The 25363-nt window shown below is 48.4% G+C and overlaps 1 protein-coding gene and 2 non-coding genes across 4 annotated transcripts in view; all 3 read left to right on the plus strand.

Annotated features, from left to right (window-relative positions):
* Positions 1 to 25363, plus strand: part of CEP104 (centrosomal protein 104) — a 513885-nt gene that overhangs the window by 466968 nt on the left and 21554 nt on the right. For both annotated transcript variants that reach the window (XM_086921737.1, XM_086921738.1), the window contains exons 17-20: positions 7913 to 7991; positions 10937 to 11045; positions 16620 to 16758; positions 18476 to 18543. In XM_086921737.1, coding sequence (XP_086777863.1) covers positions 7913 to 7991; positions 10937 to 11045; positions 16620 to 16758; positions 18476 to 18543 — 395 coding nt within the window. The remainder of the gene's footprint in view (positions 1 to 7912; positions 7992 to 10936; positions 11046 to 16619; positions 16759 to 18475; positions 18544 to 25363) is intronic.
* On the plus strand, positions 14454 to 14606 carry LOC147710943 (small nucleolar RNA U109). The gene has a single exon (XR_015296320.1). It is a non-coding gene; the product is annotated as a small nucleolar RNA U109 (small nucleolar RNA).
* LOC147710944 (small nucleolar RNA U109) lies at positions 16901 to 17031 on the plus strand. Its single transcript, XR_015296321.1, has one exon. It is a non-coding gene; the product is annotated as a small nucleolar RNA U109 (small nucleolar RNA).

Here is a 25363-nt window from a genome sequence, read left to right on the forward strand (position 1 = left end):
AGAGCGCACGCTGGGGGAAGCTTAGAGGGAGGCTGGTGGCTTTGATGTGCATTGTGCACTCCCTTTTTTCACGGGCACAGCATCAAATCGCCGCCGATGGTTAAGCTCTCGTTAATCCCCAATATCTCTCGCAAGTTCATTGCGCAAGCGCATTGACCGGCTCGACCTAAAAATGAAATAGACAATCCCATATTAAAATACAATTCATTAATAAAAACACAATAGAACAAAGTTAAAGAGTACGTAGCACATACAAACTCAATTTGTAATTAGTTTGCTACACATCTGTTTTCCACCAATAATTTGGGCATGGATCCTGGTATCAGCTACTCATTGATCCACGCCTTTTGTACAGATTGTGTATTATGAAGAGCGTTGACGTGTTTCAATAGTAATTATTGTTAAACCATGTTTCTCAAGACCAGACAATGCTTACTCTCTTTGTTTTAAGCAATGTTTGTCCTTTTTGAATAAAATCACTTTTTCCACCACCTCCAATGGGCCGTGATAGCCGTCTCAGTACTAATAAGAAAATATAGAGTACTATTACTATAGTATCTTTCCTATATGGAGTATTGTTAGATACTACAAAAGGATCTGAATTAAGAGTTTTTTTCCCCCCCATGGGCTATATTCATGCCATGTACTAGTTGATGAATAATTTAAAAACTTCTCATAGAATCTTGAGCTGCTCGAGGACGGTGAATACAGGAAACGCTGGACTCCCTTTCATAGATCTTAATGTTTAAAAGAGACTTACTGAGGACGACTTAATTGAAACAAGTCACCCGTTAACAGCAGCAATTCACCCCGCATTAAGGAAAAAAGTTCTCCGGACCCGACCAATACATAAAGAAAGTGGTTTGAGGCAGAGCACATATATAAGATATATCCGAGATTCTATGAGAAGCTCTTCACTCTTTGTTTTTATCAATGTCATTCTGGCAGCCAGGCGTCCCTCCACAAAAACGGTATAAGCCTGCATGTGGAACAAGTATGTGGCATGGTGCACAGCGAGGGCTGTGGATCCCCTTTCTGCCCCTCTTTCTGAGGTTCTTTTGTTCCTTCTTTCTTTGGCCCAGCAGGGCTCTGCTCTGGGCACTATTAAGGGTTATCTTTCAGCCATTTCCGCCTTTCTACGGCTTCCAGATCAGCCTTCTCTTTTTACGTCCCCGGTTCTTAACCGTCTCCTGAAAGGCATTACACGCACATTTCCTCCCGTGCCGTTCATAATGCCTCAATGGGACTTAAATCTTGTCTTGATCTATCTGATGTGCGCTCCCTTTCAACCCCTTCATAACTGTCATTTACGTCTTCTCACTCTAAAGACTGCTTTCCTAGTAGCTATCACCTCTGCCAGAAGAGTGAGTGAGCTCCGGGCTCTTTCTTCTAAACCTCCTTTCCTTTCTGTTCATCCGGACAAGGTGGTTCTGAGGACCCGTCCTTCTTTCCTGCCAGAGGTTGTCACGCCCTTCCACTTTGGGCAGCCCATCACTTTGCCCACCTTCTTTCCGCCTCCTTCCAAAGAGGAAGAGAGGCTCCACTGTCTGGACCCGAAATGTGCGCTCTCCTACCTGAGCCGCACACACAGTTCCGGGTGGATGACCAGCTCTTTGTGGGCTACGTGGGCACTAAAAAAGGTCGGGCCGTGCACAAACGGACCATCTCTCGGTGGGTCGTTCTCTGCATGAAGGCTGGTTACTCGTTGGCTAAGAAGGAGCCTCCTGTGGGTAAGCGCGCCCATTCCACCAGTGCAAAGGCAGCCACTACTTCCTTGGGACGCGGCGTTCCCTTGCAGGACATTTGTCAGGCAGCTACGTGGGCCTCGCTGCACAAGTTTACTAAGCATTACTGCATTGACAGTCAAGTCTGGAGAGACGGCTTCTTTGGCCGTTCTGTTCTCCGTGACTTTCTGGTGTAATCTTATTTGCAGACCCACCACCAGGGTTGGTATTGCTGGGGTATCTATTCTAAGGTAAGGAATCTATCACTAAAGTGTCTCTTTAAGATGCACAAGTTACTACTTGTGTAACTATATATCTGTAAGAGATATTAGTTAGTGATAGATTCCTTACCGCCCCACCAATCCTCTCCGTTCTGCAAACTGATTACTAGGGACATCCCTTTCAGGGCCCTAGTTTCATGGTACCAGTAGTCTGTTTCTTGCATGGCTCTGCATTCCTGGTGCGCAAAGTTGTGTACAGAACTGACATCAGTGCGCATGGGTGGCGCCTAAGTAGTCTCTGTGACGTCATCTCAGTGCAAATGACACCAGCGACGGACGGGGAGCCGCACGACACCACCTACTGACGCGCAGGGGTACTGCTAGAAAAACTTTCCGGATCCAGTCTGACGCCTGGGGATATTTTAAGGTAAGGAATCTATCACTAACTAATGTCTCTTACAGATATATTGTTACACAAGTAGTAACTTGTACATCAATTGTATATCCTTTCCAAACACTAAAATAAGCATTTACTGGATCATCAGCTAAAATTAGATCAAAGAAGGGGAAAAGTTAGTCAAGTATCCATTCTAAAGAGAAACGTTTCTTAGGGAAAATTGTTTAATGATGGTGGGAAAGCCATCATAATACAAAAATAGCTTATGTTGAAGGGTCCACCCAGTGTAAGAAAAAAAAAATCTCTTTACCATGTCCTACATCTCTAACAAAATGTAACAATAGGCATTCTATAATCATCCTTTGATTCTCTCTACTTGTGTTTTGAGAACTATTTTGTCATCATTCACTGGATGTCCCCTCAGTTCGGACTCCATCCATTGTGTACCATCAACATTTAAAATGAATGAAGGTTTCCTCTGACGTCTGATTTGTTGGATTTTGGAATTGTGAGATGCAGAGTAGCCTTGAGGAGGGGTTAGTGTCAGCTTTGTTAATATTTACATTTTTTTCTAGCTCTCTATGAACTAACATAGGGTTGGCTGAGGGCTCTTTAAAAGGAAATGAGTGGTAAGGTAGAGGATGAGCTAAGCCCTGGGGTGAGAGACCAAGTCTGGAACTCAACTGTTTAGGTGGAGGAAAAGCAGCTGTACCCAGTCATGGCAAGTGCTAAGCAAAGGCAATTTACCCCACCCCATTGTTTCCTTTCGATTTTCCATGCCCAAATGAGAAGCCTATGTACAGCCCTCTATTAAGAAGTCTTCCAAGTTAGAGCCAGAAGAAAGAAGTGGACGATGGCCGTGTCTTTACCCTCCCATTGGAGAGTGGCGGACATCATCCACTTCTCCCTAGCTAGGAGAGCAGTCGGTCATCACAGCACTCTATACTAAATCTTCCTCCACCCTCAAACACGCAGGAGAGAGTTTTGGACGCCACGGTACTCGCCACCTACCAAGGGAGAGCTTTGACAGTCTTTTCACTGCCCCTCTGGGGTGGGTAGCAGACTTCATGATATTCACCCACACCTGGAAGGGAATAATGGAAGCCATTATCCCCTTACCACCTGGGTGAGGGAGTAAGTACATCAGATGAATCTTCCTCCAGCAAGGGAAGGAGCGCTTTCGACCCTCTCTCACAAAAGAGATCAACAATGAAGGCGTGTGGACTCTCCTCCAGCCAGGGAAGGGAAGTGGTGGCCACCCCACTACCCTCTTTTCTCCCAAGAGAGAGTGAGTATCTGCATACGTCATCCCACTCTCCCCCTCTCTGAGGAGAAACATGGATGCACACTGACTTTTAGCCCGAGAGAGAGAGAGAGAGAGAGAGAGAGAGAGAGAGAGAGAGAGAGAGAGAGAGAGAGAGAGAGAGAGGTGAATATGAGCCACTCACTCCCACCTACCCAGAACAGGTGTAAGGATGCCATCCCTCTCCAAACACGAGACCAGTGAAGCTAGGGGGCTTCTCTCTCTGCCCCCTCTGTGTGGTCCACATCAACCCAAACAAGAGTAGCAAGTCCCAAACTAGTCCAGCGCCTCGCTCCCCTCCAAGGAGTAGGCAGTGGAGCTACCTAATATTCAGAATAACAATGGGAGAGATAGGGAAATTCAGGAACACTCTCTTGATCCCCGATTATATACCAATAAACAAAAAAAGAGAGGTTAAAGTATCCAAAAAGCCACCTAGATGGAGCGAAACAACTAGTGGAATTCACACCCTATTTGGGTGGAGAAGAAAGCCCTCACACACCGACCTGGTCAGTGTCATGCTTCATCATCGGGCCCCACCGAAGAGACCTAGTGCCTCTTCGGTGTGCTGCGACGCCAGGAGACTGCAGAGCTGGTTGTGTGAAATGGGCGTGTTGTGAGGCTAACTTAAAATTAAAAGTGTCTAAAGGGTATCTAGAAAAAAGTTTAATAATGATCCCTAGGACACGAATAAAATGTTTTGTGTGTCTGAATTTAGTGCCAAAGGTAATGGATGGTTAATTCAGAGTTAAATCAGTCAACATGTTTCAGCCTTAGGGGTGGTTTCAATTTACCTAGGCATTCGTCAGGACAGAGATAAACCCCGGCGGTATGGACTCTCTAATCGTCCACCCTAACCTGTGGGCGTGAAAGTGAAAAATTAACATACCCTTTAGACACTTTTAATTTTAAGTTAACCTCACAACACGCCCATTTCACACAACCAGCTCCGCAGTCTCCTGGCGTCGCAGCACACCGAAGAGGCACTAGGTCTCTTCGGTGGGGCCCGATGATGAAGCATGACACTGACCAGGTCGGTGTGTGAGGGCTTTCTTCTCCACCCAAATAGGGTGTGAATTCCACTAGTTGTTTCGCTCCATCTAGGTGGCTTTTTGGATACTTTAACCTCTCTTTTTTGTTTATTGCTACCTAATATTCACCATCCGCGTCCACAACCATTCATAAGGTTTTATATATACACAATCTACTAAACTTGTGAATGTAAATGTTAAATATTTTTGCGCTGTGTATTTACTGATCTAGTATGTATAACCTGGCACTGCGCCACCTTGTAACTTCCAAAAGCAAGACCGTTAACGTAAAGAGAAACGCCAGGTAGCGTGTCCTGCAGTGTTTTTGAAATCTTACCTCCCCGATGCCAGCCTGTTCCAAGAGTGACCGCATAAAGGAGGGCCTTGTTCTGGCCTAGCAGACTGGGTGTGGGCATAACCCTGGGGTGGCAGGAAACTGCAGACTTGAACACTGATTCCCTCCCACTGGAAACCTGGAAAGCAAGTAACGGGTGCCCCAGAGGGCAACTTTGGAGGAAACACCTTTTATTTAGCTTTAGTTCATACTTCTTCATTTCAACCAATGTTGACATGTAATTATACCTCCAAGTTTGTTAGCGTGCACCGCGGTGCGAACAAACCTGGCTTACTTGCAGGTCGGATTGGAAAGGCGGCCACTCGGGCATCTGAGTTGCATCTGCGGGCAGCTATTATGGCCAGCGCGGCGGCCGATTTGGGCTGTGTCTATACTTCACATGACGCCAGCGGCCCAGTGGGGGCATGAACGGCCTTTGTGGAGGCAGATGGGCCACTATTACCTCCCTTTTACCCACAGGGCGGAGGTGTCTCTCCCTGGGCGGCCCTTTAATGAATGCAAGTTGAGCAGAGCCAGGGGGTCTGAGCAGCCGTGGCCTCACTTATTTATATTCAGGTGTGGTTCACCATTGTGAACTAAACTTTACACAAAGAGTCCTGGCACATTTATTTTTTTTTTTATCTCAGTACAGTTGAGAAAACATGCCTATTTTAGTGCTCCCCCCCCCCCCTATTTTCCTAATACTTGAAACGCTGAAGAAGGTCTTGGGGAAAAAGTGCAATCCGTAAATATGGGCTACTTTTTTTTTTGGGGGGGGGGGGGGGGGGGGGGGGGCGATGCCTATTTTTTTTGGGGGGGGGGGCGATGCCTATTTTTCATCCCATCCAACCCTGCTTACTTGTGAGATCTCTGCTTTGGGTAGTGCTTGTTGCAGCTTCGTCATGTAACCTGCTCGATCGTGTGCGTTGCTTGTCTGGCATCCCTTATATATAGTTTGCTGCTGAGTGAGTTGAAGGAGTTCTGCTGGCGTTGTGTGTGTTAGGTAGAGCTCCTGCCTTCCGTCTTTTGTGCGCACAACTCACACAGTAAGCAATCCGAGAGATAGCAGATCGGTTTCTCTTCTTAACACGATGGCCTGGTTTGCAGTATTGTTAAAGAGCTGTACCCATCCAAGGGGCTCTATAATAATCTACAACATTAGAAAGGACAGATACAAGAAATCGATCTTGCGAAGTCTCAGTTCAGGTAAGCAGGTCTGGTTCTCGAAACCAGGGCTGGCTCTACTGTGGTGCAACCGGTGCCACCGCACCGGGTGCTGACATCAGGGGGTGTTGTTACTGCTTTTGTAGGAGAGATTCTTTTGTTACTTGCAGTTTAGAAGTCTAAATCCTAATACTGAACAGTGAATTATTAACTGTCATCAAAGAACCGCATGCACACAACAAAGTATAGATTAGAGCATAGACTAATGTTGCAAAACGGGTTCTTTTGGGTAGAAATCGATTCTTATTATTAAATAGAACCCCCGACTATGGTGGTCCCTTTTCAATTCTGAGTTTGTACTTCTCCAGACCAAACACTCTTAAACTATACTGCCCACCAGTATGGATGCCATGTCACTCCTACACCTTGTAGTCCTCTGGCTTATGTAACATTTCCTATACTTTGATTTACACACGTGTGATTGTCTCAGTGTAATGTGTGTGTGATGCAAAGTGCTCTGACACTCTACACTGGTGTGAGTGGCGCTATATAAATAAATGCATCTGAAAGTGAGTGTTTATGGAGACTTGAGGGGGCGGCACTGTTAAAACACGGTGGTGAGGGAATCCGTGGTGGAGATGGTCACCACCTCGACCATGGATGGGGGGGACCTACAAACATTGTCACACCGGGCGCCACCGGCGCTAAAGCCAGCACGGGAAAACAATTTAAAGAATTATATTTTAGGCCACAATTTAAGTAAAATTGAACATCTGTAGTTTTGCATGGATAAAAAAACAATATGATTAGAAAATAAATGGGTACTGGTTGCCTTTTGTGATAAAGTTGCTGTAGATTTGAGGTCCGGTGTTTTTTGAATATCCACCATCAAGTGATTTTGATACTGTGTTGACATGTCCTGCTTGGCCACCAGTGTGTCTTCTGGTCATAGTTCAACATTCCACCCATGTGTGGAATGCTCTTCTGGGAAGCACCTCAATCAGCAGAGGTATGATGTACGTTTCATACCAGTAGTCCTTTGTGTTACCATGACCAGGTGTAACCCATGTGTCATTTGTTCGTGTACATTGAGTGAAGGGCTTTCTGGCGCCTTATCCTCCACACAAGAATTTCATACCAATTGCAGCTTACTCCTGTCAGACCTCGTGTTTACACTGGTATTCGAAGAAGATTCTTCTTTTTGCAGTATTCTCGCTTTTCAAACTTTTTTAATTTTACTTTTAAACGGTGCTCAAAGGTATAAACGTACATTGTTTAACTCTTATCTTCATCCTTTGTGAAGTTGTCACTTCCCTTTCAGCATCTGTTTTCCTTTCTTTACTCCATTTTAAACTTCAGTGGTTTGACAACATGGTTACAGTAATTTAAAATGGCTCCAAATACTGCGCAGAAAAATAAAATTGATACAGAAGCTTAGGAGTAAGTCAGTTAATGCGTAGAACAGATGGTCCTTGGAAATCCATGAACACTTATGGGTCCTGATGATTCGTGGCCATGGTTGGATGTGATGATCTATAAACGTGAATGGTAGCTAATGGTCCCTGACCACTAATGGGTCCTAGGATCCTGAACCAGGGATGGGCCACACTGACCTGGACTGGATGGATCCAGGTGATCCATGACTGCTTAATGATCAGTGATCGCCTTCTGCTGTTCTAAAGCTGTAAAAAGTTGGTTTTATTGCTGGGTTTTTAAAATGTGTTTAATTATCTCATAGATGATCGGGGTAAGAAATTGTTGAGTGCGCCCCCTGACATTTTGGAGGACCAGTCTTCTGCTTCCAATTATCTGGACAAGTAAGTACATGTCGACAGAGTTTGTGATATAGTTATTCTGAGAGGGCCAGTAACATGGCACACTCCCCAGTGGAAAAACTCAGCACTAATGTACACAATCATTCAACAAGCATTGGTAAATGCATTAGGTTTTGCCTACGTGATTAATATTTTTTTGGGGTAAGTTTTAAGATGGTGAGCCATTGTGCAATATAAGTTAAAGAAACTCCGTAAAAGTATTAGGACTTGTTTTTTGAGAAAGGCAATAAATTGTGCAGTATGGTGGTTATATAAAGCGGCCCTGTACCTTTGGGTGATGTTGTGAAAGCCAGAGTGTCAATCTTTTTGGTGAAAAATGCCTCCACTCACTGCTAGTGCACACATTGCCCTTAAAACTTACCCAAAAAAAAAAAAAGATATATATATATGTTTCGCCTATGTGACTAATAATAAGCTGGTTTTTGTTATAAGTTGTAGCTTGGTGAGCAATTGTGCAATATAAGTTATTTGACTCCGTTTAAGTGTTATGACCTGTGCAGCCGCACCTGGCGCTTACTTTGGTGCTGGAAAGTCTTGTTTGGAAATAACTATAAGTTTAAAAGCATGTGAACTCTCTTGCGCATCCAGCAGTTTTTTGGGAATAATAAAAGGTCACGGTAACTCAGGTGATTAATGTTCCTACTGGTGAGAGGTCCAAATTGTGTCTAATGGCAGTTTTGACTCTTCCTAAAGTAGTGCAGAGGGTTAATGTGACTTCTGCAAAGAAAGTGTGCCAGGCAGATCATATAACTGTATGCGAGTGAACTATGAGTAGTGCCATAAGAAAATGAAATGTAAGTGGGGGCGCTATGGAGAGAGTAGGTGCACTGTTTGCGAGTGGTAGTGAGGGCATTCGTGGAGAAGGTGGGGGGGGGGCTGGGGAACCAGGTTCGAGTCCCAGCACCATTTCAACATCTTGCAATCCTGGGCACATCAACTGATCTCCATGTGCTTAACAACGATGAATGTGTGCTTGTGGAGTATAATTGGTGCTCATGTAGAGCGCTCCAATACTTTGGTTCGAGTTTAAAAAACTGTAAAAAGCCATACAGTCTCGGTTCCAGCCAAACACGATTGTTTCTGTGTAGTAATCGAAAAACACTTACTCCAAACTGTATTTTATTGTCGAAGGCAAAGAAAATATGAGTTAGCACATTCAAAACATGGGCAATGCAGTGGGACAAGTGATGGTTGCCTCCACAGTTTTGGTGCGTGCACAGGGCGCGAGGGGAAAATGGCTTCGAGTCGTTGTAATGGGAGAGTAGCACCGCATTCAAAACCCACATTCTGCTACACTTCCTTTGACGTTTTTTCCCCTCTAAGCGCGGGCTAGGAAAGTGACTCGCATATTTATTTGCGGAACAATAGGTGGATGATGCTAGGGTTCACTCTAAAAGAGTCCGGACCCAATATAGCGGTTGGCACGTGCCTCCCAAGTGACTACACCCAAGAGCCACTAGTTGAGAGAAATTGCTTTGGTCTTTGATAGAGGTCTGCGTCTAATCTATCCAGGTACTAGTAACAAGGGTAATACTTCCCAAAGTCCGATGTACGTTTTTAAAAGGATGAGGTGCTGGTTTTATTGTTATTCCAAAAGTGCAGCTAGAAAAAGAACAGCCGACATGTGTTTCGCGGCAGGGCAAGGGCTTTATCAAGGTAAAACGTCTTGTTTGTGATCATGCAATTGTCGGGGTCTTTATCCAAAAGTAGTCTCTGCGGTCCCGAGAGCACTGTTTCACTGTACATCGGACTCTGGGAAGTATTACCGTTGTTACTACTGCCTGGATAGATTAGGTCCAAACCTCTCTCAAAGCCCAAAGCAATTTCACGCGCCCAGTTAGTTTGGCATCCAGCGTCCGAATACACAAGTGCCCAGAAGCGACTCAGAACTGCGCTGTATTAGAAGAGCTGTCGAAGTCTCCCATCCCACACGTGTAGCTTTGTACTGTTAAAGTTCTTGCTGTGCATTCTGGGACTTGTAGTTCCGTTTGTCATTTTGTTTTCAAAATGTTCTTTATCGAAACCTAACAAAACACCAGGTCTGGCGGAGTTACTATTTTCTCCCTCACACCGATGCGCACCTAGACTAGTAATCAGCGCACGACAGTAAAATGCTTCCCACATAATCCTCATTGCTAGTAGGAGGCCTCAGTGCAAGTAGCGCACCGCAGCCAATAGTGCGCTTTCAGCTCCTCGCAGTGAGGCATGACAAATGCAGTAGCAGTTCCATGGAATTCAAAACCTGGGACCCCTCTATATACATATACTGTTTCTTCTGTTGACTTTCACGCTGTATAGCGGTCTTGTGGCGCGAGGGTTGCAGATTAGAACATATTTCAATATAACAGCATGCGCGACTTTCTACGGGGAAAGTTCCTGGTTTGTCGGTTCTGGTGAGTTTCTTCTTTGCAGCGGGTAACCTCATACCTGAAGTAGAAATATGGCGTTTGAACAATTAACTTGAAGTTGAAACTGGCCTGCGCCGCCCCCATCAAATGTCCACGAAGTTAAACATCAGCCCGCCCGGCATTGACCCCATCCACCCGACCCCCCGCGGCCCCTTCACCATGACAGCAAGGGTCCATGATGAGTGTCCGATGGCCCTGCTCCCGCTCCCCGGAAGGCTCTTAAGGGGTAATTGCTCTTCGTCAGAGCTGTAAATCGACCAATTCCTGCTCCCCGGGGTGAGTTGTCAGGTGCTCAGGAGAGGGCGCCTCCCGCCCTGAGCCTTCACCTGTGACTGATATAAGGAGCGAACAGGTGGCGCATACACGCAGGAAGGCCCGCACTGCACTTTTAAAGCGGTTTCAGGGCTGATGCCCACACTTGGGGTAAGCTAGAACGCGTACTGCCCGGTCCTGCTGGGGAAAGGGGCGCACCGGTTTATACAACTGAACGATAACCATGTCTTTCCCTCCCCACTGCAGCTTGTGCATCTTCTGTGGTCAGAGGGACGAGTCTTTCACGGAAGAAGGCCTGGATCTGCATTACTGGAAGCACTGCCCCATGCTGAAAAGATGCGAGCTCTGCAAGCAGGTAATGGCGCCCCTTTGCAAATGTGTTGTGTATTTATTTATGGTACTCTAACATTTTAAAGCGCTTCGCTTACTTACTGTCATTCCATGATATCTTTAAAGCCTAAAGCCCATATTTCAGCTCGAGTGTGTCCCTAATATTCATTCCCTCTGTTGTGTTTCATATTGTTTTAAATAGTTTGGAAAGTGTACTTTGGCCTCCAGAGAGGGTACTTAATCAATCGTTTGAGTTGTCCCTGGCTGACAAGCGGTCGCAGGTTGAGCCACCATGGCACCCATTAGTGTAAATTCAACTGCTGATTTTTGCGTTCACTCCCTGACTTCTAGCCCAGCCATGATCGTGTTAAAATCACCTACATGTATCCGGATGCAAAAGAGTAACCCGGGACTAGACCGGCTTTACATGACGTAAAGTCACTGCTATAGATGGAGCTCTGGGGCGATTGGTACTCCCGTGATGCGGGCTACGGGACGGATTGCAACCACTTTAAGAGTTTCTCATTGTTTGCTGGTATACATTGGCATGTTAATGAACGTTTCGTGTGTATTTTGGATCACTTGCCCGAGCTCCGTGTTATATATATCGCTATAGGTGTCCAAGAGCGTGGTGAGCGGCGGCTGGTGACATTTGAAAGTGGTAGGGCGTAAAACAATTGTCGTACTTCTCTACGGCAAGAGAGCATAGCGAGCGAGCCTGACCCACCTACGGGGGGAACATTTTGAAAAAAAGAGTGGGCAAATGGTGCAATGGCAAGCAAAATTGAGAGTGCAATCCCACTATTCGGACTCCTGCCTCATATTCGTCATTACTACTGACGCCCTAAACCAAAAGACGGACAGACCACACCCACCCTACATTAAGATAAGGCCTTCCGCTACTACCACACCCTACACACAGACCGATCCCACGCACTACATCACTACAATGGCGGACACTACAACTACCCCAGAACTCTGCAGTTAAAACCTCTCCCTCGTTCTGGCCCTGTTTCTCTCCTGCATTCTCCCTCGCTTGCTCGGTTTCTATTGTTCCCCCTCTCCCACTGTCTCACCTGCTTCCTTCTTCTGTTATGTGTGATATCTCCAGTGTGATCTCACTAGGATGTTATGTCTGCTTATTTCCCACAGGACAACTCCAGACTCAGCAAAAATACAACAAATCATACAGTGACATCAGTGACCCATGAACCTGATCAACAAGCAGTCCCAGAACGTATATATACGAACCTACCTCTGCAGTAAACATTAGGAACAAGCCCAGCATCAGCAAGTGCACAATAACAGCTGCAGCCAAGTAGGTGTCTGGCGTCTGTCCGATCAGCAACACAGGCCCATGTACTCAGTAGTCCACATTTAAGGCGCCCAGAGGAACTAAACTGAAATATACCGAATCCAATCCAAATACCGACAACAGTGCCTCAAAGACACATGAGCAGCACGGACGCCTCGAAACATAACCATCACCTCAGAGCAATCGAGCAAATGTCAGCGGCCTGGGTACTAATGAAATTTTAGTATGAAGGGCTGAGCCAGAGAGCAGGCTCTGCCACTTAAGGAGGATGACATGCACTCAGCAGAAACGGAGGGCACTGTGGCCTTGCACTCCGTGTTCCTTGCACCTTGTGGCATCTGCATGTATGTGTCTCACAGGACAGTGATTATCACAACTAGCAAACATCATGTTTGCTAGGCTACTTTTGTGGCAGGCGTATGGGGGCACTTTGTCCAATTGTCCTAATCATTGTTGTACATTTCTCCATAACTTTATATCATTCATCCGTAAAAAAAAATATATTGAATCTCAGTCACGGCTCGCTCACAGTGGAGGCCAGGGGGGTGGGGATAAATAAAATAAAAAACTTACCTTGTCTTCACTTGACCGGGTCCGCACCATCTCTGCTCTGGGGTCCCGTTGGCGCCTAGACTAATTAGTAATGGCTGCCAACTTGCCGAGACACAGTAGTAGCCAATCCTGATGCTGCTCTCTTTAGAGGAGAGCTGCTCTCTAAAGAGAGTAGCATCAGGATTGGGCTGAGCATTAAAAAAACGTCGTTCGTTTTTTTAGCAATGGGGTACGTTGCATTAGGCAGGCAAACCCCTAATCGGTTGTTTTTTTTAAATCCACATAGTTTGCTAGCTAAAAAAGCCCTGCCGGGCAAACACCACATGCGCAGTGAGTGCGCACTGTGCCGGCCCGGCACAGTCAGTCCAGCGCCACCCAGTGTCAGACAGTGCATACTGTCCAAGTTGAAGTCCATGACACACACCACGGCCGCAGGGCAATAATTATCGGGCAATTTACTCGAGCGGCGCGTTAATTTATAAAACTTTTATTAACGCGCCGCTTGAATAAATTGCCTGATAATTATAGGTGGGGCAACGCCCAAACGCCCTAATGGTAAAACCGCCACTGCCAGGGGCTCTTCTTTGAAAGAAAAAAGTTCTTGTTATTCGTCCTCAGGCGCTCATGAAAACTCTTTAATTTCCTGGGCGGTGTTACTCTTTATTTTGTTGCTAATCGGAGAACTCGGGCCATACTATATCTTCAAAGAAGGAAGTTGAGTTTACGGCTCACCAATTTGTACTCAATTGGAGGTGCGGCTATAGTTCAGTTACTTTCTGCTCCGTGAATTACCGTCGGACGGATTATCCTTAGATATCGTATACTGTTACTTACTCCGGTATCTACTACTATCCATTGTTACCAGCTCCAGTCTGAGTAGTGTTGGGGCGGCGGGGGGCATTGGGCCAAGGAGGCGCAGGCTGCCTCGAGCTCCCATTAGCGGGTGTGCCGTGTGCGAAATCTTGCGCATGCGCACGGCTTGGAAAAGATAAGCGTACTAAATTGTTCGGACCGTGAGTGGGGAAATAGTAGCACTCCAGGTTTGCGGTTGATAAAAGCTGTTCTCAAATTAACATATCCCAGTGTTTCGTCAAATTAAACACACATAAACATCAACGTTTTAACAGTTGGATCATTTGTTTCTAAGATTTAAGGAAAAACAATGAAAAGGAATGTTCCTAACTGCAGTTTCCCATTTCGAGTTTATTCCTACAGCCCGTCAAAAATTCGTAACTGGTGTAAAAGGCTCGGTGGGATTAACACAACTTCTGGGATTCCTGTAAACTGCAGATCATAGAACTCTTAGTTTAGCGACTTTGGAAAGATGAAAGGATGAGTCTGCCGTACGGTTCACTGTAGGGCTCCTAAGGGGTGGTGGTTGGGGGGTGCTGAGAACCATCACTGACTGATAATATTTTAAGTTACGCAAGTCAGTTCGGTAAACGTATCGCGGCACCATATAATATTATTTTAAATTCGGAAAGGCAGCTCTTTAAACGTATGTCAGCTACATACCTGGACGGTTGTTGGTTTGTTATATGAGCAAAATGTAAATGAATGCTTGAAACGCACATGGAGGGGTCTGCAGTCCGCTGCCCCGCGTGAGTCCACTTTCCATAGAGTGCGACTCACCCACAAATGTGCCAGATGAAGGGTGGAGCTATCAGGGCCACGGGTCTGCCAGCACAGGCCGAGTGGTAGTATATACCTCCCACACAACCTCAAACCAGCAGAACTGTCCCTTGCAAAACGTATATGAAATGATATGTATTAAAAAGATGGCGGTGCGGCGGGTAAGGGAAAGCCGTGCATTCCCGTGGCCACTGAAGGAAGTCCGCTCGTGTTAGCGGAAGGTTACAGCTCTTCCAGTCCAAACGCGGTAAGGCTGAAATGCTTCTTTAGGCAGAGCAAACACAAAACATATCGAGAAGTCATCTAAGCAGGAGCGAATCACGGGCAAGGAGGGGACTCAATACAGCGAGGCTATATTGGATGCAATTGTATGCGAGCCTGTCTGCTGGTGATATATCTATGTGCAGTATGAGGCACGGGTAAATAATAGAAACAACAGTGTTGGTGTATGTAGCATTGTATTTGGTAGCATCAAGGGAGCTTGGTTGCTCTCTGTGCCTGGAAATAGTAGCATAAACATATTTTTTAGGTCGAAGCCTACTAAAGACTTATTGATGCGAAAGGCTTCCTTGCTTACCATTGGCTTTGGTTCTCTAATTCGCATTTGCTTGCTTTCTATTTGCTGGCCTTGTTTGTTTTAGGCTGCCCAGCTTTCAGTTTGTCCCTCGTGAAGAGCATCCCGTATTTACTGTATCCTTCCGGGTACTCACTTTCTGTAAACAGGCTTTTAAATCTTGTTCTTCTCTTGTCACATTTGCTGTGCATTCAAAGACAGAAGTTAAATGTGTTGCTCTGTCTTCCGAGGTAGAGTGTTTACTTTTCTTTCTCAAACTTCAGAGTGAGAGGATTTATGTTGCAATTTTGCTGTGAAAGGCAGGCACACAACAAAGTTTAAAAGTCTGCAAGGAAATGTGCAGATATTTCAGAATTAGGAACAAGCAAAGAAAGCAGATTTTTGTAAACATTTTAATACAATCAAAACAAATCAATACACTAGGTGATGACATTCCCATACATTATCGTTTGTGTGTTGCATACTTTTATCAGTAAAACTGTATTTCTGTGAAAATGTCATTGTCATTTCAATTCAAAACGTGTTCTCTGTAATGGCAGTGCGCTACCACACCATGCGTACTCTGCTTTACGCCACTCCTGTCTACTCTGCACCACTCCACGCCACTGCACTGTACACTGCACCACCCCGTCACTGCACTCTATTCTACACCACTTCACTCCTCATCTCTCTTCTGTGCATTACTCTACTTTATGCCAATGCACTCTCCGCCACTCTGCACCACTACACTCATCACCACTGCACTCAAGTCTAGTCCACTCTAGTCAGAACCACCCCACTTTAGGCACTTCCACTCTACTCTGTCATACTACTCGGCAATACTGCACTCTATGCCAATATCCTCTACGCCAATGTACTGTACTCTGTACCACTCCACTTTATGCCAGTCCACTCTAATCTACTCTGCACCACTCTACTCCATGCCACTCTACTCCACTCAGCACCATTCTTTGATCCCTGCGCTCTGCAGCACTCTACACCTCTGCACTCTTCTCTGTCCCACTCTCCTCCGTGCCACTCTTCTCTACACCACTGCACTCTGCTCAGCACCACTCTACGCCACTGCATGCTTTGCCATTTTACTCTACTCTGCACCACTGCACTCTATCTACCCCACTACATTCTAGGCCACTCTAGTCTACCTCCACTACTCGCATCTACGGCACTGCTTTCTACGATGCTGCGGCACTCTATGCTACTCCATGCCACTCTCCTCCATGTCACAAATGTTTAGCCATGCTGAACGGCAGCCACGCTGGTGTACTATATGGCTAAAACGCTTTGGCAAAGTCAAAAGCTCTTGCATAGGTGAGATCTATTGGTTTTTCCAGTACTTGTTTCTCTTTACACTTTGTAGATTTTTTCCTTTGACCTCAGCTCAGTGCTGAATTAATCACTTCTTGGTGTACAACTACGTCTGTCCGTGGCCCAATAGCTTCCCAGAAGCTAGTCCCTGCCATTTACCTGTAAACCTGTCTATTTATACATGTTTCATAATCTTGGTTATCTCCTGTTTCCCGTGGCAGGTAGTGGAGATCGCGAGCCTTACTGACCATTTATTGACAGAGTGCGATGGCAAAGATGGATTTGGGAAGTGCCCGCGTTGCACGGAGGCTGTCGCAAAGGAGGAGTTGTCTGAGCACATCAAGGCAAAAACCTGCAACCGTAAGCTCTTATCCTTGGCGTGTTAACTAGTTCTAACTGTGTGCCATCATACCACTGCAGAGCTGCAAATCCTAAGACAAACATTTTCCCTGTGGTGCTGTCCCGGCTGGCATCACATATGCACATGGGGAGGTTTGCATGAATGCAGATCTAGAGCAAGTCCACTCTCCATAGAGTGCGCCTGGCCCATAAATGTGCTAGATGAAGTATGGAGCTATCAGGGCCACCTCTCTGCCAGCTGCGATTGAGTGGTAGTATATACCTCCCACATTTTTTAATGTTTCAAAAAAGTGTTTTTTGAAGATTTGGTTACTATTAAACACAATGGTCCACGTCATTCCAACACTCTTTACTGCTTCACAACGTTCACCACCTCGTGACTTTGCCTTTCAAAGCATCACACCTCATCTGCACTTATCAGAAACTTACACCATGCAGTCAATCACATCAATGCCATTGCACACAACGGTATGTAGCACTACACCACTGCAAAACTTCATCAAATCACTCTACATTTATACATCACTTTTGCACGCCTCGGCATATCCCTGTATTTAACACAGTCCAACCAGCACAACTTTCACTTAATATCCCCCCCAAGTAATCAGTCGAAGCAGGTAGTCTTGTAATTACCTAGTTTTCAGTATCACACATCGATGAGTCTATTAAGCAACACAAACACGGACATGCTCTCCTTATATCTGTGACACAGCCAATAGCACTCTAAGCATCTCTTGTCCCTATACATCCTTGTGCCGTGGGCTAGTGTCCCTGGCCAAAGCGTTTCCTCTGGTCCTGGCCTGCTCCTGCTAATTGTTATTTTCCGAGGATTTTTCAGATTATATTGGCATGTAACTTCTTCCTAATTTTTTTCTCAAATATATACGTTTCTATACACTCGATTTATGCTATTTAGACTAGACTGCACAGTTAATAAAGCAAGTGCTGCTGGACTTAAGACTTGCAGGGGAAAGCTTACTGCCATATTTGCTGCACAATCCATTGAGGTTGTGCTGTAATGGTCAAACCTTGTGCTCAGCATTGAGTTTTTTTTTTACTTTCTGTAAAACTGGAACATTTAGGGCGTATAATCGGTAACAAACTGCATTTCAATGGCAGAAGTGAATAAACTGTATTTGTCTCTGTTCAGTGAGTCACTTCATCCATAATTAGGTCATGCCTCTTTTGTGAGCAGTGGACAGTCAGGCTGTTCAGCCAAGCGGTCTGTGCCCATCCCAGCTCAGAGCTGGCATGGGTCCGCGCACCTCCTGCACACTGGCAGTCTTCCTTGCACCACTTGCTGCCTCTGGGTGGATCTGTAACACTTTCCTCACATAAGCAACCAAGGTGCTCTGCTGTAATGGAACATCAGACTGCACTGCACACTGTGGGAAACCCATTTGGGTCTTTCTGAACAAACATTTAGAGGAGAAAGGGTCCTATTCTCTTTCTTTGTTTTGTTTGACAATTGTTTATACAACACAGGCTTTGGTAGAGTAGATCTAGACAAAAAGGGACTTTTAAACTGTTACGTACAATGGTTAATAAATGGATTTGAGGAAGTAGAGCACCATCTGTGTTTGTCGTGCATTATTAAAATATCCAATTGCAATTTTTAAACTGAATTCCTAAACATATTTGCATATACAATCTGTAAGAATTAACCAAAATGTGCCTTAAGTTTGTTTCCAAATATTGCATCTTGGTTTTATTCTAGCCGCCAAACCTGAAAATATTGGAAACCGGTGTCCTCTGTGCCATGAGAATTTCACTCCGGGAGAAGAGGTAAGTGGGAATTTTCAAAAGTTTAGTTCATTCTCACTGTCGTCATCAGCAGGTTGCTGAAAGAAACCTGTGCTGTCTGTTTGTTGGCTGTGTTCTAAAGTATGCGAGGTGTGGCTATTTTCCATCACAAGATTTTATATAGACGTCCATCTGATCTCAAACCCTCAGACCAGAATCGCTGTACCCTCTCTGCCTCCTGTGTTTCATGTCAACCTCCCAGGCCGCCAATCAAGGTGCTTTCAGGTTTTTCCCACCCACACGCCAGAGTGGCCTTTTTAGGGTGGTCTTTTTCCCACCCGCCCGAGTGGCCTTTTTCCCGCCCACCCGCCCGAGTGGCCTTTTTCCCGCCCGCCCGAGTGGCCTTTTTCCCGCCCGCCCGAGTGGCCTTTTTTCCGCCCGCCCGAGTGGCCTTTTTTTTCAATCACCCGCCCGAGTGGCCTAATCCCCACCGGCCTGGCCTATTCCCCGCCCAGCCTATTCTGCCCGAGTGGCCTATTCCCCCATGAGTGGACTTTTTCCCACCCAACCGCCCGAGTAGCCTATTCCCCACCCACCAGCCGAGTGGCCTATTCCTCACCCAGCAGCCCGAGTGGCCTATTCCTACCCACCCGTCCGAATGGCTTATTCCCTTTCCTAGTGGCCTTTTCCCACCCACCCGCCCCAGAGGCCTTTTCCCACCCACCCGCCCCAGAGGCCTTTTCCCACCCACCCGCCCTAGTGGCCTTTTCCCACCCACCCGCCCTAGTGGCCTTTTACCACCCACCCGCCCTAGTGGCCTTTTCCCACCCACCCGCCCTAGTGGCCTTTTCCCACCTATCTGCCCGAGTGGCATTTCCCACCCACCCGCCAGAGTGGCCTTTTCCCTTTTTCACACCCAGCCACCTAACTGGCCTTTTCCCTTTAAGGAGTGTCATTTTCCCACTCGCCCGCTGAGTGGCAGATTTCTCACCCGAGTGGCAATTTCCCATTTTTACACCCTCCTGCCAGAGACACCTTTTCCCATTTTCCCACCCACCGCCCGAGTGGCCTTTTTCTCACCCACCCATCCGTGTGCTAGTTTTCTCACCCACCCGCTCTAGTGGCCTTTTCCCACCCACCCGCTAATGGCCTTATACCCACCCACCCTCCCTTGTGGCCATTTCCCACCCACCTGCCCTAGTGGCCTTTTAACACCCACCCACCCGCCCTAGTGGCCTTTTCCCACCCACCCACCCGCCCTAGTGGCCTTTTCCCAGAGTGGCCTTTTGAGAGTGGCCTTTTCCCACCCACCCACCCGAGTGGCCTTTTCCCACCCACCCACCCGAGTGGCCTTTTCCCACCCACCCACCCGAGTGGCCTTTTCCCACCCACCAACCCAAGTGGCCTTTTCCCACCTATCCTCCCTATTGGCCTTTTCCTACCCTCCTGCCCGAGTGACATTTCCCACCCACCCGCCAGAGTGGCCTCTTCCCTTTTTCACACCCTGCCACCTAAGTGGCCTTTTCCCTTTTAAATAGTGTCATTTTCCTACTTGCCCGATCGAGTGGCCTTCATCCCACCTGTTTGTCAGAGTGGCCTCCCCCCCCCACCCCGCCCTAGTGGCCTATTCCCCACCCACCTAAGTGGCCCTATCCCTTTTTCCCACCCACCCGCCAGAGCAGACTTTTCCCTTTTTAACACCCACCCGCCGAGCAGCCTTTTCCCTTTTTCCCATCAACCTGCCAGAGTGGCCTCTTCCCTTATTCACACCCACCCAAGCAGCCTTTTCCCTTTTTCACAGCCACCTGCCCGAGTGGCCTTTTCCCCTTTTCCCACACGCCTGCCCAAGTGGCCTTTTTCCCACCCACCCGAGTGCCAGTGTTCTCGCCCAACTGCCCTAGTGGACTTTTTCTCACCCACCCACCGAGTGCCTTCATCCCACCTACCTGCCGGAGTGGCTTCCCCCACCCGCCCGCCTGCCCGAGTGGCCATTTTCCTACCCGGCTGCCCAGTTGGCCATTTTCCCACTCACCACCTAAGTGGCCTTTGTCCCATCTGCCCAACAGAGTGGCCATTTTTCCGCCCGCCCAAGTAATCTTTTTTGAGTGACCTTTTTACCAGCCACCCACCAAGTGGCCTTTTACCACCCACCAGAGTGGCCTTTTACTAGCCACCCACCGAGTGGCCTTGACCAACCTGCCCTATTGGCATTTGATGTGGCCTTTAGCCACCCACACGCCCAAGTGGCCTTTTCTAACCTACCCGTCTGAGTGGCCTATTCACACCCACCTGTCCGAGTAACCTTTACACACCCAACCTGCTTGAGTGGCCTTTTTCCCAGTCACCTGCCAGAGTGGCCTTTTCCCACCCACCCGCCTGAGTAGCTTTTAAGTGGATTTTTCCCACCTACTCGCCCTAGTGGCCTTTGCCTACCCACTCGAGTGACCTTTCTCCCACCGACCCACCCAATGGGGTTTTTCAAACCCAACCTCCCGAATGGCCATTTTCACACCCACACGCACAAGTGGCCTTTTTCCCACCTGCCTGTCCGAGTGGCCTTTCTCACTCCTGCCTGTCCGAGTGGCTCTTCCCCCCCCCCCTACTGTTGGGAATTAGGTAGGGATCTTGTTTTTTTTCCTTTTTTTCAGTTTTTTTTCCGTTCACTCTGCTCGTCGGACTGAAGATACGTGTGGGATGTTTTCTTGGATTTACCTTTTTCCTCAGTCTTCATAGTGAGGAGTCATCGTCTGGTAACGACCATCAATCTGTTTATTACCGGCTGTGCGCGGCTGTGTGCAGGCACGGGACTTTGTTATAAACGGAAGAGTTGTTTCCGGGTCTTTTGGGAACTATCGTCCTCATTGTGGAGAGGGTTTGGGACGCTTTCACGGAGCTATCAAGTCTAGCGTCTCCGGTTGCTTTTTTCTTTTCTTTGTTTTCATTTTGTGGCCACATTCGGTTTTGTACCTTACAGAGACGAAGTAACAGTACATTTTTGTTTTTTTTTGGGTCAAATGACTTTTTCCCCTCTTTTCTGATTACGTGGCAATTTGAACATTGCATTTCTGACCGAGGATCAAGGCAGTACTTTTGCGCCAGCCCTACCATCCAGTGACTCGTTAAAAGACAACTACTGTGTACCATCTGGTAAGCAGAGGGATGGGGTTGTATTTCGCCATACTGTAGGAGTAAAGCATGTGCCAAGAGAAACGACATTGTCGGGATGTTTTTGTAATCTCTTGTGTTTCTTTCTTTCTGCAGTTTATCCAGTCAGTATCTTAGCAGTAGCGAGTCCTGAGGGTGAAGTGGTCGAATTTGGTCCATTGGTCTTTCCTTCTCTTTTTTCCCACCTTTTTCCTGTGCTCGGTCTGTTGATTCTGCTGTTGTGGTCTTGGCGAACTACAGTCCGAGTAGGGGTAGCGGATTGGGCATATCCTCGCTTCTGCAGTGTGGGTTAAATTGGGAGATAATCTGACATCTACCTGCCAGAGCGGCCTTTTTTCCATCGCCAGCCCAAGTGGCCATTTTCCCGGACACCCATGTCGCCATTTTCCTGGCCGCCCGTCCACCAAATTAGCCATTTTCCCTCCCTCCCACCCGAGTGCCTATTTTCCCGCCCGCCCACCTGAGTGCCCAATTTGCCGCCCACCTGAGTGCCCAATTTGCCGCCCACCTGAGTGCCCAATTTGCCGCCCACCTGAGTGCCCAATTTCCTGCCTGCCCACCCGAGTGCCCAATTTCCTGCCTTCCCACCCGAGTGCCCAATTTCCAGCACTCCCACCGAATGCTCATTTTCCCGCCCTCCCACCCGTGTGCCCATTTTCCAGCCCTCCCACCGTGTGGCCATTTTCCTGCCCTCCCACCAGTGTGCCCATTTTCCCGCCTTCTCACCCAAGTGCCCATTTTTGCCCCCCTCACACCCGAGTGGCCATTTTCCTATTTCACACCCACCCGCCTGAGTGGCCTTTTCCCTTTTAAAGAGTGGCCTTTTCCCAAAAGTGGTCTTTTCCCAAGTGGCCTTTTCCCACTCACCCAAGTGGCCTTTTACATTTTTCACACCCACCTACCTGAGTTGCCTTGTCCCACGCACCCACTCGAGTGGCCTTGTTCCACCCACCTGCATGAGTGGCCTTTTCCCACCTACCCGAGTGACCTTAAAGTGGTGGCCTTTTGATTGTCCTTTTCTCAGCCACCCGCCCGAGCTGCCTTTTCCCTCTTTCACACCGAGCAGCCTTTTCCCTTAGTCACACCCACCTGCCCGAGCAGCCTTTTCCCTTTTTCACAGCCACCCACCCGAGTGGCCTTTTCCCTTTTAAATAATGTCATTTTCCAACCCGCTCGATCGCGTGGCCATTTTCCCACCCGCCCGCCCGAGTGGCCTTCATCCCACCTGTTTGTCCGAGTGGCCTCTACCCCCCTCCCCCCCACCCCCCCAACCCGCCTGAGTGACCTATTCCCCACCCACCTAAGTGGCCGAATCCCTTTTTCGCACCCACCCGCCAGAGCAGCCTTTTCCCTTTTTACCACCCACCCGCCGAGCAGCCTTTTCCCTTTTTCCCCATCCACCAGCCATAGTGGCCTTTTCCCTTATTCCCCTCCACCTGCCAGAGTGGTCTCTTCCCTTTTCACACCCGCCCAAGCAGCCTTTTCCCTTTTTCACAGCCACCTACCCGAGTGGCCTTTTTCCCACCCACCTGCCCTAGTGGACTTTTTCTCACCCACCCACCCGAGTGCCTTCATCCCACCTACCTGCCTGAGTGGCTTCCCACGCCCGCCCGCTCGAGTGGCCATTTTCCTACCGGCTGCCCAGTTGGCCATTTTCCCACTCACCACCTAAGTGGCCTTTGTCCCATCTGCCCGACAGTGGCCTTTTTTCCGCCCGCCCAAGTAATCTTTTTTGAGTGACCTTTTTACCAGCCACCCACCAAGTGGCCTTTTACCATCCACCCACCAGAGTGGCCTTTTACTAGCCACTTGACCAACCTGCCCTATTGGCATTTGATGTGGCCTTTAGCCACCCACCCGCCCAATTGGCCTTTTCACACCCACCCGCCCAAGTGACCTTTAAGAGGCCAATGTGGCCTTTTCCCACCTGCCTGCCCAAGTGGCCTTTTCCTACTCACTCACCAGAGTGGCCTTTTCACACCCACCCACCTGAGTTGCTTTTAAGTGGCTTTTTCCCACCCACTCGCCCTAGTGGCCTTTGCCTACCCACTCGAGTGACCTTTCTCCCACCACCCGCCCAAATAGCCTTTTTCACACCCAACCTCCTGAATGGCCATTTTCACACCCACCCACACGAGTGGCCTTTTTCCCACCTGCCTGTCCGAGTGGCCTTTCTCCCACTTGCCCACCCAAGTAGCCATTTCCCGCCCTCCCACCGAGTGCCCAATTTCCCGCCCTCCCACTGAGTGCCCAATTTCCCGCCCTCCCACCCGAGTGCCCATTTTCCCGCCCTCCCACCCGAGTGCCCATTTTCCCGCCCTCCCACCCGAGTGCCCATTTTCCCGCCCTCCCACCCGAGTGCCCATTTTCCTGCCCTCCCACCCGAGTGCCCATTTTCCCGCCCTCCCGCCGAGGGGTCCATTTTCCCGCCCACCCGCCGAGTGCCCATTTTCCCGCCCTCCCACCCGTGTGCCCATTTTCCCGCCCTCTCACCCAAGTGCACATTTTCCTTCCCTCCCACCGAGTGGCCTGTTACCACTCACGACCCAAGTGGCCATTTTCACAGCTGCCGCCCAAGTGGCCTTTTTCCTATTTCACACCCACCCGCCTGAGTGGCCTTTTCCCTTTTAAAGAGTGGCCTTTTCCCAAAAGTGGTCTTTTCCCAAGTGGCCTTTTCCCACTCACCCAAGTGGCCTTTTACATTTTTCACACCCACCCACCTGAGTTGCCTTGTCCCACGCTCCCATTAGAGTGGCCTTGTTCCCCCCCACCTGCAGGAGTGGCCTTTTCCCACCTACCCGAGTGACCTTAAAGTGGTTGCCTTTTTGATTGGTCTTTTCTCAGATACCCGCCCGAGCTGCCTTTTCCCTCTTTCACACCGAGCAGCCTTTTCCCTTAGTCACACCCACCTGCCCAAGCAGCCTTTTCCCTTATTCACAGCCACCCGCCCGAGCAACATTTTCCCTTTTTCACAGCCACCCGCCCAAGTGGCCTTTTCCCTTTTTCCCACCCGCCTGCCAGAGTGGCCTATTTCCCACACACCTGAGTGCCCGTTTTTTCACCCACCCGCCCTAGTGGCCTTTTCCCACCCACCTGCGTGAGTGGCCTTTTCCCACCCACCCACATGAGTGGCCTTTTCCCAACCGCCCACCTGAGTGGCCTTTTCCCAACCGCCCACCTGAGTGGCCTTTTCCCAACCGCCCACCTGAGTGGCCTTTTCCCAACCGCCCACCTGAGTGGCCTTTTCCCAACCGCCCACCTGAGTGGCCTTTTCCCAACCGCCCACCTGAGTGGCCTTTTCCCAACCACCCACCTGAGTGGCCTTTTCCCAACCACCCACCTGAGTGGCCTTTTCCCAACCACCCTCCCGAGCTGCCTTTTCCCAGCCACTCGCCAGAGCGGCCTTCCCCCTTTTTAACACCAACCCGCCAGAGCTCCCTTTTCCCTTTTTCACACCCACTCGCCCAATCGGCCTTTTCCCATGTTCACAGCCACCCACCTGAGAGGCCGTTTCCCTTTTTCCCACGCACCTGGGAGTGGCCTTTTCCTGGTGTCCCACCTGCCTGCCCGAGTGGCCTAATTCCTACACACCCGAGTGACCTTTTTCTCAAGGGTGGCTTTTTCCCACCCACCTGCGTGAATGGTCTTTTATTGGAAAACCCCGCCCAAGTGGCCTTTTGGAGAGTGGCCTTTCCCA

This window comes from Lissotriton vulgaris, chromosome 5 (assembly GCF_964263255.1).
Source record: "Lissotriton vulgaris chromosome 5, aLisVul1.2, whole genome shotgun sequence".
NCBI lineage: Eukaryota > Metazoa > Chordata > Amphibia > Caudata > Salamandridae > Lissotriton > Lissotriton vulgaris.